Here is a 12961-nt window from a genome sequence, read left to right on the forward strand (position 1 = left end):
TTGTGTGCAAAATCCTCATGATTTGCTGTAGTCTGCTTCGCAAGGCAGAATGATAGGGTCTTTTTTCACATTTATTAAGTTCTAAACTAACTAATGACCAATCAGTGTGTAGCATGACGTACGTTGGCTCAGTCTATTTGCAGTGTTCCCAAAGGCTCAATCTTCATTTTGCAAATGTTGCACTTGATGAAGCTCATGTCTAGCTCGGTCTTCCCGGGCATTCGGTAAAAAACAAAATGAGTCCAAATGTTTACCTTCAATGAAGACGGAGCCAGTTGAATCTCTCACTCTCTCATTTTTGTAGCTCCTTCTTGTTTTGTTGCGTTCAGTGCAGTCCTACATTCCAGCACCGGCTGCTTGGTGCTGTCAGGATGTCCCATATTGGTACAAAATGGAGGCCGACAGCAGGCTTTAAAACATTCTGACTTTCCGGTCTGACAAATCAACTGGAACACCCTCCGAAGTCAGATTTCCCAGTGGGAAACTCGGAGCGAATCCGACTAGTTAAAGCCAACTTTGTGTTTCAATATGGCCGCTCCTCCTTTAAACAGAAGTAAGCTGTGGAGGTGACATGTTTATTGTACAGGACACACATGTAAAAAAAAAAGCGTCTAAATTCAATGTGTTAGCGCCTGCATAATAAAATTAGAAATGTCAGTTAACCTGTCAAAGGTTTACGAGTCATGACGTCATCATTTGTCCTTTCTCTCATTGTTTAAAGAGACAGTAATCATTCTGTATGTAAACTTATGATCTCAAAAACGTTAATATACATGTCCGCCATATTATTTCTCTCATTATTGTGGCTGTTAGCAAATAGAAATAATTTAGGTCATTCTAAGCGAGCTAAAAACATGAGAAGTTTGGTCTGATTTAACTTCAGACGGGGAGAAAATAATGATGTTTTTTTGGTTTGTTTGGTTTTTGTTCGGTGTATGTAAACTTGTGGCTTTAGCAATGTGCGCAGTCTCGCCACATGGAGGCGCTGCTGGCTCACATTTCTGCGTCCCAACTCGTCTGACAGTCAAAAAAAAAAAAAAAAAAAAAGAACTAGTCGGAAGGGTTGGGGGGCTTTTTTGAATCCCTCAGCTGCGGATGTAGAGCACCCAGAGCGGGCTGTGGAGGAAGCAGGCGGCCGCCCCCCTGAATGGAGCTCACCCCACAACTTCTCCTCAGCCGCCGTTCCGCCGCTCAAGCTGCGGCAACACATCTCTCTCTAGGATTTGCTTGTTGTGACGAGCCGGACTGGACCTTTACTACTTTCGCGACCCGCCGACATGTATTCAGCGGCGCTGCTACTGATGCTGGCCGTCCGGATCTGCGCAGACAACCTGGAGCGACCAACAGGTAAAGCAGACATGGCGGAGAGAGATTGTGCTGGGAAAGTCTTAAAGTTCGCACTGAGGCTAGAAAGTCACTTTTACCTGCCCGTGTGTCAGGCGTAGCTGCGATCATTCCTCCTCTTAAAGCGTTTGGGGGTCTTGAACTTCAGTCTGCTGATTGTAAATGAGCTGTTTGCAGATCACTGGGCTGCATTTGATTTGTCATTGGTGCCATCATAAGCATCACCATCCTCGTGAGATATGAGAAAGTTCCTCACTTTTAGGTCTAAGAGAGGAATCTGTGACATAAAAGTGGAATGTGCATCAGTAACCACAAAGTTGCCTGTCAGAAAACATTGGTAGAGCTCTCCCTCAGTCAGTCTCTTAATAATTTTTTTATTATTATTTATTATTTTCTGGAAAAGATCTCCTGAAATTCCTTCCTCTGAATGATTTGGAGTCTTTGTTTTGGTCTTCCTGAAGCAGGATGGAGGTGAGAACACTGAAGAAGCTCAATCAGTGATTAGTTTTTTGTTTTTTAGCTGTTTCCAGTTCCAAACCAAAATCAGATGAGCTGAAGTAATAACCTTTAGTAAAACACTACTAAAATATTTGAAGGAAACAACAAACTTAAAAACGTATGATGTTATCTTATTGAAAAATGTGCTGAAAATTATTTCTACTGCTGAGATTTTTTCAAGTTTTTTTTTTACCATCATGAAGAATTGACATTTATGTTAGACAAAGAAAATAAACAACTTATTTAAGTAGTGCTTATTGCTCTGGGTATGGTACCTTTTTGCTGCAGCCAAAGAGATGCTCTTCACTTGCAGACTGTAGTCTAAAACCAGCGTTACTAAATAAGAGAGATAGGTGGCGCTCTTTCAGTCTTACCAACATATTCCTGCTCACTTTGTTACCACTAAAGATGTCCAAATGTGTCCAAAATGTGTGATTGCTCAAGAGCTTTTCTTACCTCGGTGCCGCATTGTCAGCTGATCCAGACGTGTGTGTGTGTGTGTGTGTAGGGGGGGGGGGGGGGGGGGGGGGGTCAGTCGTACTCTGACAGACGCTCAATGTTCAGAACGAGGGATTTGGGGCTACGACAGTACCTGGCATCCACAGAGCCTGCTTCAGACATGACTTCTAGTCCTCTCCTTGTTCGCCTGTGGCTGCTTTGACATTAAATCGCTGCGACACATTGTGACAATTCCTGAATTCCTCCAAACGTTATCTTCTGTGGTTTTGAAGAGAAGTGCCCCCAGTGACATGGCTGACAAGTGAAAGTGTCAGCTGTTTTTTTTTTTGGTTGTTGTTTTTTTATTTCTTTCTTTCCTTCTTCCTTTGTGACGTGGGTTATAAATATTCTGCCACATGAATGTCAGCTCCATGATGAGCAGAAGCAGCTGCTGAACAGACCAAGCTAAACCACTCCCTGCTCCACAGGATCTACTGGGCTCTACTGGGAAGAGTTAATGTAACAAGCAACCTTTCAAATGAATAGGGCTGCGGGAAAAAGGACTTTGACACAGCTTGGCGTGGATTTAGCTCCCTTTGTGGAGGTCAAGCTCTGTCATCAGACGCAGTCACTTGATGAAGATGATTAGCATGAACAGAATAGGTACGGAAAGAGCTTCGTTTCTCTGCCAAACCTCAAGCTAAAATCTGACAAAATCAAACCTGGACACAAAGTTTTCCCCACATCTTGTTAAAGTCATGACAAAGTTCAGGCTGTTTTATTGGTAGGTTTAGGTTTTACCAACACAAAATGTAGTAGAATTGCAAAGGCCCACGTTTAGCTGCAGTCACATGCAGGTTGGTGTTTCTAGATGCTAAGATAAGGAAAGGTCATTTTATTTATATAGCACATTTTCAGCAACAAATCAGTTCAAAGTGCTTTACATGAATTAGAAGGAAATTCAAGAAAACAACAAACCAAAGGAAAGAGCAAAAGAAAACAAAAAAAGCATAAAACTACAAATTAGTTCCCTATGTTTAAGAATGAGTAGTCCGTAGGGGTTTCTCCGGATTCTTGTTCTGATAAGACTAGATGGCACTTTCTAAGTTTGTTCTAGAATTGTAAACTAACAGGAGTTTCTCTAGGTCTTGCTCCAATATTAAAAGTTTAACCCTAACATTTCTATCCATTCTGTTTAGCAAAGTAGCTCAAGATTAGCCAGATTAGATGGAGAGTTTGATGCGAATGAAACAAAATCCTAAAGCTGCAAAAATCTGACGCCAATCCACTGTTTTCAGTATTGCATGAAGGAAGCCAGTGTCTTCAGAGGTTTTTGTGTGGTTTCCTATAGTGGTTCTTGGTGCAGCGCCACCACAGGCGAGGAGGGGGAACAGGTTTTTCAAAGGGTTTGGTTGGTTTGACATAGAGCAGAGTGAAAGAGAACAACAGCAGCTGGAAATGGAATAAATGTTGCAACGTTAGTTTCCAATCCAACTGAGACTACCGTACTATCAGGTGTGGAAAACGCTCTAATTTTGGAATGAAATCATGTGAGTCAGATTCAACATGCAGTCCCACACACTGAGTGAAAGTCGGATAAATCTTAGAATACACTCAGAACAGGTGGTGCCACAAACAGGTGGTCTGCTAGACTGGAGGGGGCGGGGGGTCTCTGCATTTAGCAGTGTGGATCCACCTCAGCATTATTTTCACACATACACACACATACAGCTCTCAGGAGGCAAACGTGGGGCTGTGACTGGAGAAAATAGAGTGTCTTGTTGCACTAAAGCTAATGATGAAATTGGACGTTTCTGGAGAAAATAATGCACGTCTTTAGCAGAACAGTTATGGTTTGTAAAATAACCGGATAGTGTATTAGGCTTTCAGCGTAATTATAGAATATGATAATGAAATAGCACAGAAACAAAAAAATGGATTCAGTACCAGGAAGTAAAGCTGATCTGTCCATATGTTCAGCAGACACATCAGAGCCTGCAGAGCAACTGGGCTACGTTTCATACCCTGCATAGTCAACACTCCTGCTTTTATTCGGCTTGCAGTCGGATTACTGTAGGAATATGGATGCACTCACGCTGAAATGGATAAAATTGACTTAAATCAAACCACAAAGTGAAGTGCCGTGTTTTACTCGTCACCTTTCTCCTAAACGTAGCAGCAGCATTAGGATGGATGACACATACCAACGTGGTTTACCTCTATTAAAATGGATGGCATGGAAAACCCCACCCAAGGCAGGGTGGAGGTAAGTCAGGTCTGTCTTTGTTTGTAACCCGACTCTCAGCCTCATCATGTGGAGTGATTGGTGTCTGAGATTTTCATAGGCAGCGTCAAACTCAATGGTGTTTGACCAAATGAAAAACAGTGATTTAATCAGCAGAATGGAAATGTGCGTCTGCTAGCTTTCAGCTGATGATGCTGATTTGACAATAGTTTAGTCAAGAAATAATTCACCTCAGAAAAGTCTTTGCTGAGGCATCTGAAGGACTAGTTTGGTAAGGTGTCAGTGTGCGCATCCTGAGGTCCGATTTTCTATACACTTGAATAGAAGAAGAGAAGTTCTGATGGTTTTTGTATGTAGAAGTTTTGTGTAGAACATCACAAGAGGTAATCGTGTCCTGCTAAAGTATTTGTACTTCTTGAGTTTTTCCACATTTAGCCTCGTTGCAGCAACAAAGATGGACCAACGTAGTGAACATTTTTGAATTTAAAAGGGGAAAAAAAATCTTCTGTTTAAACAAAAATAAACTTTAAAATGTAGCTCAGACAATCCTCAGAAAAGTGCTACCATTTTTTTATTTAAAATTTTGGTGAAAAGACTTTTTCACAGGTTGGAGAAGAAACATTGAAAAGTGTGCACCATTTTCATTCCACTTTATGATAAAGGTGTCTAGTATATCAAACTAGACTGATATTTGTGGTTGTAACAGGACATAATTTAACAATGTTCAAAAGATGTCAGTACTTCTGCAAATCCTTGTGTTCCATTTCCAAGAAGTAACCAAGAAAAGATCCAGACCTGTCATTGTTGAACTTTGACCTTGACAACAGATTCTATCTTTCAGTCGTTCACCCTGAACTGACAACAGTTTAGTGAAGAAATCTCTTTATCTTCTACGACGACGTGGCTGAGGAGCCGTTTGTGGTTCTGTGTGATCTTGGTTGATCCAATACCTGGCAGAGTGTAAATACTGAAGGTCAGTTTGTCCACACACTAAAACCGAAACAGGAACAACAGTTCCATTGTGTGACTAGCAGAATAAACAAACTTCAAATTGAAATGAATGCAACAAACTCTTCCAGTGTAGGTGTACCTTCTGAGAATTGAACCTCGAATAGCTTATAGCATCCTTATCGTCACCCTTTTGCCTCCCAACCCATCTGTCCTACTTCTTTCTCTTTTAACAACTCGGTATGCACTTTTTAAACACGTTCCGTCTTCTTTCTCACTTCTTTCTCGCAACGATTCCTGCAACGGTGTTAATTTAGCTGTAGAAACAAACAGGAGCACCTGGGCCGACACCTGCTCCGTTTGCCTTCTGAAGGCCGTGAAGTGAGCGTGGCGGGTCTCAGCCCGTTTGGTCTTTGCACCGTTTGGTAAATGCATTCACATGAAGGAAGTGACCTGGTCCTAAATGGGACAGAAGGGGCTGGAGCGTGTTTTTATTCTCATGTGGTAACATGTTGGTTTGGTCAAAGACGACTTTAAGCACACACGTCGAGGATTTTGTGAAGTTGTGGGTTTTCAAAGTTCGGAAGTTTTCTGCGGCTGACTTCGGACCCTAGAGAAGAGATTCTAAGAAAGGTCCGAATCAGATTTCTGGATAAAGTCAAAAGTTTGAAACAACTAAGGATGAGAAATCATGTTTGTTAGATTTTACAACTAATGTGCAAGAAAATGGTCCCTTTAATACGACTCCCATCTTTTGACAGTTATTCACAGTTTCACCTTTTCGCAGTTTTTTTTCTTTGTTGTAACTCCAAATTATTTATATTTATATTTACATATACATGGATTTTTCTAGTAGACCATATCTAGAGTGCAGCTTCGGAAGCTAAAATACCTCACCACAATCCAGGGTTTCTCCCAGAAAACTTGCTAAGCCTGGTGGTCGGGGCGCTGAGGTGGTCCACCGTGTTTTTCTATTACAAGATGTTAAGTAGACAGGAAATGTAAAAATATTACTGGGTAATTATATGTTACGGGAAGACAATTAGGACAATTCCAAAGGCCCCTGACCAACAGGGAGTTCTCTACAATTTATTTACTTTTTTTTTTTTCATAGAGATTAAATAAAATGGGGCCCTGTCAATTACAAAATTAATCATATTGTGTTTTCTAAAATTGTTTTTATCAGTAAAAATTAAATGTTACCACTCCCAGACCAAAAATCACACATCCATATTTGCCCTGAACTCCCCTGGATCCGCATGAAATGGTTCCTTCCTGTTTGGCAGTGACGATGTTCAGCAGCAGTCAGTGGAAGACAAGAACGACTGTGGCTGTTATTTTGCTACAATTTTTTTTTTTGAAAATCAGGGTTTCAAAAAAGATTGAGAAATAAGAGAAAGAAAAAATAAAGAGTGTCAATTTGTAACCCAGTTTTTTTCTGAGAGGTGGGTAGACTGTGTGAGATTATCAACCATTCAGCATAGTTAGCTTAGCTACAGTCTACCGCTTGCCTCCATTTCATCAGCATTTAATGAATTAAGGAAAAAAATTACCAACATATCCATATATTGAACTTGTCCCTGTACTTTTTACCACACTTAACAACAGATGAGTCAGTCAGCAGCAGCTCTAACCCGCATCCCTCCTGACCCGTTCTCTACTAAGTGAAATTAAAGCTTATATTAAAGTATGTAACTTTTATAAAAATATATTTCTTTTACATATTTGTTAAAACTGTCATTATATTGTGACAGTACAGCATGAGAGATAATCTGTGAAAAATCTATTTCCTCTGCCTTCTTCCAGTGCTCTCTAGAAACAACCAATCAGTGGCAGGAGAGTTTACTGCTGTCAATCACAATCTTATGTGGTGCTGCTCCTCCTCCCTCCCCTTGCTCTGTTCTATGCTGTATGTAGCGCAGCCTGTTGTGAATGCTCAGTCTGGTTAGCATAGCTACCAATGATGGCAGATAAACATTTTTCTTGTAATGATATGTTGTTTTTCCCCCATTAGTATATTTAGCAGTGAGTGAATGAGGTTGATTGACAGCGCTAAGACCCTCCTACTGGTTCTGATTGGTTGTTTTGGTCGGAACGTTGCATTACTTTAGCTAGCAATAGTAATTCAGGGAGCAGGTGGAGGAGATTGATTGTCTTCACAGATTATCTGTCTGATAACAAACTGGCACGACATGAAGACAGATTTAACAAATATGGAGAAAACATATTTTTATTCAAGTTATATACTGCAGCTTGAATAAAATGTAACTACATAGCATTGTTTGAGTAGTCTGGATTGCTTTATGTATATTTTGCACGTTGCTTTTGACTGTTGCTCGTGGGGAGAGACATTTCAGTAATAGAAAAAATGTAAGCAACCTACTTGTATACTGTATGTCAACTGTTGTATGCAAAATTCATGAGCAGTAAATATTGTCCTAGTATCAGTATTGGACCAAAGAAAGCAATGAAGCCTTTAAAGTTGTGATGCTTTTTGTGGGTCAAATAGACTGATAGATCTAGATAGATAGATCTAGATAGATGGATAGATAGATCTATATAGATAGATAGAGCTGTATAGATTGACAGGTCTATATAGATTGATAGATCTAGATAGATAGATCTGTATAGATAGATAGATCTAGATAGGTAGATCTGTATAAATAGATCTAGATAGATAGATCTATATAGATACACAGATCTAGATAGATAGATCTAGATAGACCTGTATAAATAGATAGATCTAGATGGTAGATCTGTATAGATAGATAGATCTATATAGATACACAGATCTAGATAGGTAGATCTGTATAGATACACAGATCTAGATAGATATATCTATATAGATAGATAGATCTATATAGATAGATAGATCTATCTAGACATATATGTATATTCATAGAGAGTGATATCTGTATATCTATCTAGATAGATCTATCTATATATCTAGATAGTTATCTATATATATCTATCTCTCTTTTTCTCTCTCTCTCTCTATATATATATATACAGTATATATATATATATATATATATATATATATATATATATATATATATATATATATGTAGATATGTACATATCTATATATAGATATATAGATATATACGTTTAGATAATAGATAGATAATTGTTTTAGATATTTTTTCCCAATTTGTATAGGGAATATCTGTATACCTATATATACCTACAGTATATATCTAGATAGTTATCTATATACATCTATATATGTATGTAGATATATATAGATATATAGGTTTAGATAATTTTTCCCAATTTGTATAGGTTTAAACTTCTAAAAGGCTCTTTTTGTTCCACATTGTTTACATTTTCTTTTTCTAAATCTCCCTTTAATTAATAAATGTGGTTTTGCTTTTTTTTGTTTAGAATTAGAAATAAAAATCTTATACATTGAATGAACATGAGTACTGATGTCCTAGCTTTTTAATATTATCTAAAATGTCCAATTAACAACAGTAGCTCTTTTTCCAATCACTCAACCCACACGTGGCTCCACCCCGTTGACTTCCTGTTTTGTCTTTGCTCTGAGAATACTTTCCTCAACAGATCGTTCTGGTATTTGAGTTTAGCACTTAGTTTACGATTTATGTCGAACATCTCATCAAGCTGTCTCATTAAGTATTTCTGTAGTTCGAGGCTTCCCAATTCAGGTTCCTTCGATTTGGCCTGACACAAACACTTTGCTTGACTTGTTGTGGAAATCACAGTGTCCTTGGAATAACACTGATTTTCCAAGGAAGTTACCTGTTCACCGTGTTTTGCCAGAACTGAAACATCTTGCCCTTCGATATGTTCGGCGAAGAAATGTAGGTCAATGCGAGGTTCTGATTCAGGGAACACTTTCCAAAATGTTTTCTTTCCTCTGCTGGGCAAAGCTGACTGATAACTTGGTTTTTCTGGCAGAGGACCGTTATTGACGTCCCTATTTTCTGTCAAAAACGTTAGATCTACGCAAGCCTCTGACTCGGGGAAAGATTTCCATAATAGTGGCGTCTTCTTGATGCGCTTCATCTTTGATGTCTGTTTCTCCCCTTTTTGATCCATCTTCTTCTGTGATTTGGAGATGGATCTTTTTTCGGTGACCAGCTGTGTTATAGAAATCACAGGTTCTTCTGTACAACACTCATTTTTCAAGGAAACTTCCTGATCACCTTCTTTAGGTAGAGAAGTGTCCTGCTTATTAACATTTTCAGCGCAAGACTTTGCCTTCTCTGGCATCTCCTGCAGTACGGAGATCGATTCCTGTTTGGTAACTGGTGGAACGTCTTCCATTCCAGCACTTTCAGCTGAAATCCTTAGATCAGCTGGGGCATGTTTCTCCAACCAGATTTGAAACGGAATCTTTTTCTTCTTGTTGCGCCTGATGGTTGGTGGCTGTTTCTTCTCTGCTATATCGATTGTCTCCTGCACTCTAGCGATGGACTCTTCTTCACTGGCCAGTGAATTGTTCTGCTTTTCGATGTTTCCTGCAGAAATCTCTTGGTCAATGGGGACATGTTCCTCCGACCAGGTTTTAAGTGGTATCCGGTTCTCATTGGACTCACTCTCAGGTGTCGGTCTGTCCCCTTTTTGATCCACAGTCTCCTGTGTTTTGGCAATCGATTCATTTTCAGTGACCAGTGAAGCGTCCTGCTGTTCGATATTTTCAGCGGAAATCTTTAGCTCCTCAGCTGCGTACAGCTCCCACCAGACTGAAAATGACACCTTCTTCTTCTTGCGCTTGGGTGGCTGCAATTCCCTTTCGACAATGTTGTCGAATTCAACCTCTTCGACTCTAGGCTGGTTGGACTGCATTGTAACCTTTGCTTGTTTCAGGTTCTAAGATAAATCACTTCTCTAGAAACTTTGTGAAGATTTCACGTTAAGTTTGATGTCAATTTCCAAACGAAATGTTCACCAAACAAAGTTGAAAATCTTACTGTGAACTGCTAAATAAATTCTCAAGAGAAACGTATCAACAACGGCTGCTAAACGGTTGTGATGAAAGTAGATGATGTGAGGAACTTATATAATCGCTGGTGATGTCAGAATTCTGCTTTTGGAGTTATATTGTGATGTCACATTGTAATGTCACAGTTTTGTTTGATATTTAGAGCGGGCTTGTCTGATGGATTTTTATTAACATGGCGCAACCTGACTGCAAAAAGCGTCAGTGAGCTTTTAAACTGTCACTGGTTGCCATAGTTACCCAACATTAACTTGTTGTTTTGACACTGTTTAGCATGTTGTCAACGTAGCTAACCTAGGCTACTATAACTGTTCAAAACTGAGTGATAAGATAAGTTATGCTACCCAGGGGAGCCATATGGGGGAAAAGATAGGACAATTCCAAGGGCCCCTGACCAACAAGGGGCCCTCCACAATTTATTTTTTCATAGAAATTAAATAAAATGGGGCCCTGTCAATTACAAAATTAATCATATTGTGTTTTCTAAAATTGTTTTTATCAGTAAAAATTAAATGTTACCACTCCCAGACCAAAACGCACACATCCATATTTGCCCTGAACACCCCTGGATCCGCATGAAATGGTTCCTTCCTGTTTGGCAGTGACGATGTTCAGCAGCAGTCAGTGGAAGACAAGAACGACTGTGGCTGTTATTTTGCTACAATTTTTTTTTTGAAAATCAGGGTTTCAAAAAAGATTGAGAAATAAGAGAAAGAAAAATCAAGAGTGTCAATTTGTAACCCAGTTTTTCTCTGAGAGGTGGGTAGACTGTGTGAGATTATCAACTATTCAGCATAGTTAGCTTAGCTACAGACTACCGTTTGCCTCCATTTCACTAGCATTTAATGAATTAAGGAAAAAAATTACCAAGATATTCATATATTGAACTTGTCCCTGTTCCTTTCACCACACTTAACAACAGATAAGCAACAGAGCAGCTCTAACCTACGTCCCTATGTTATTATAACTTATTGCTTTTTAGGCTGGCCAATTAAACTACTCCCCTTTTCCCAGATTAAATCTAACACAGAAGCTGCTAGAGTTGCTAACAGAGTTTTTAGCAGCAAGAGGGGCCCCTAAGTCAAATTCTGCTGCACTGCGCAGAGATGGGCAACAAACGGGAGATTTGATTTAATGCTGCTAATGTGGCTTTAGTAGCTCTTCCTTTTGGTGTCTGTTGAGTTTTTAACAAAGGAACACAGAAACTATTTTGGTTGGTCCAGTTTGTGGGACGACTTTCTCAGATCTCCGTGCTCATTAATTCTGTCTGACTAATTGGACAAAGCATTTGATATAATTTGATGCTTTGTAACTGGAAAATTATATTATTCTATTATTTCTAATAATAAAGTAATATGAAACCGCCGTGAAGCGTGACTACGAGGCGAGCGTGAAACCTCCTCACCGAGTTGAACCTGCATGACGAGGTTAGCCAGGTTCTTTAACCAATAACGGCCAACAGGGACCACATACATAAACTTTATCAGCAGAGACAGAGCCGGGCACTGGGCAGCATGTCGAGATGGAAAATCTGCACAAAATTCTTTATCCACAAATATAAATCATTCTCACTGCTCGCTCAACGCACCTCTGAAAGCGCCACTACAAGCTATTCCTGCGGTTCACATAGAGCTGCACAACCAGAGCTAACGCGGCGGGTTTTAAACTCTTACCCTAATCAAAAACTCTGGAAAGAAACATAATTCCTCACAGGGGGTTGATGTAAATATCCATACAGGTCAGCCTGTGTCCAGTTTGAGTGAAAGGAGGCGCGCGATCCGCACTGAGGTAAACTTAAGACATCCAGCTGGTGTGATTGGTCCAGCTTTAAATGCATAAACTAGAAATCTATCTTCTATAAACATATCTTTTAGGAATAAATCTGCTCCGCCAGTGGAACGCTCAAAGCAACGGAGACGCTTGCAATCTGGCTTTAAAAAAAAAAAGATAATTTTTTTTTATTATTATTTTCCTAAAGACATAAACAAGAAAGGCTTAGCCTGGCGGTGGGGCCAGGTCTATAATACACTGGGGAAAACCCTGCAATCCTATCTGACATGCTATTGGTTGGGTTTTGCAAAGCAGCCAATTCATTGTCCTTGTTGCTGATTGGCTGACTGAAGACTGTTTATATTTGGTTCTGTGGTAATGCTAAACTGGTTTCCATGGTGCATATTAAACTGTATTAAGATATATTTGGTGGTTGAAATATTAAAACAGGCAGCTAAAAGTGTCTAGGGGGGGTCTTGAGGTCTTTGATGACAGTTGTGGTCCTGAAACTCCATTGGATGTTGATGGTCCAAAGCTGATATCAATATTTCACACCCTCCATTTTCTTTTTTTCAGAATTCCATGTATCAAAAAGGAAGTATCTGATCACAATAGTTATCAGTTTGAACAGTTCAATAGAATAATAACCCACATTTTATGGAAATGTAATGCTTTCATATCCGAAAATTGAAACGGTCTTTTTGGTAAAATAGAAACTCTTCACACATGAATTTAAATGTCACAGTATT

At 39.4% G+C, this 12961-nt stretch overlaps 1 protein-coding gene across 4 annotated transcripts in view; it reads left to right on the forward strand.

Annotated features, from left to right (window-relative positions):
* The first annotated feature begins 1076 nt into the window (after nucleotides 1–1076).
* The window catches only part of ptprua (protein tyrosine phosphatase receptor type Ua), a 195961-nt gene continuing 184076 nt past the window's right edge, over nucleotides 1077–12961 (forward strand). For all 4 annotated transcript variants that reach the window (XM_028035255.1, XM_028035256.1, XM_028035257.1 and 1 more), the window contains exon 1: nucleotides 1077–1347. In XM_028035255.1, coding sequence (XP_027891056.1) covers nucleotides 1278–1347 — 70 coding nt within the window. In that variant the 5' untranslated portion in view covers nucleotides 1077–1277. The remainder of the gene's footprint in view (nucleotides 1348–12961) is intronic.

The sequence above is a fragment of the Xiphophorus couchianus genome, chromosome 13 (assembly GCF_001444195.1).
Source record: "Xiphophorus couchianus chromosome 13, X_couchianus-1.0, whole genome shotgun sequence".
In the NCBI taxonomy this organism is placed as follows: Eukaryota; Metazoa; Chordata; class Actinopteri; order Cyprinodontiformes; family Poeciliidae; genus Xiphophorus; species Xiphophorus couchianus.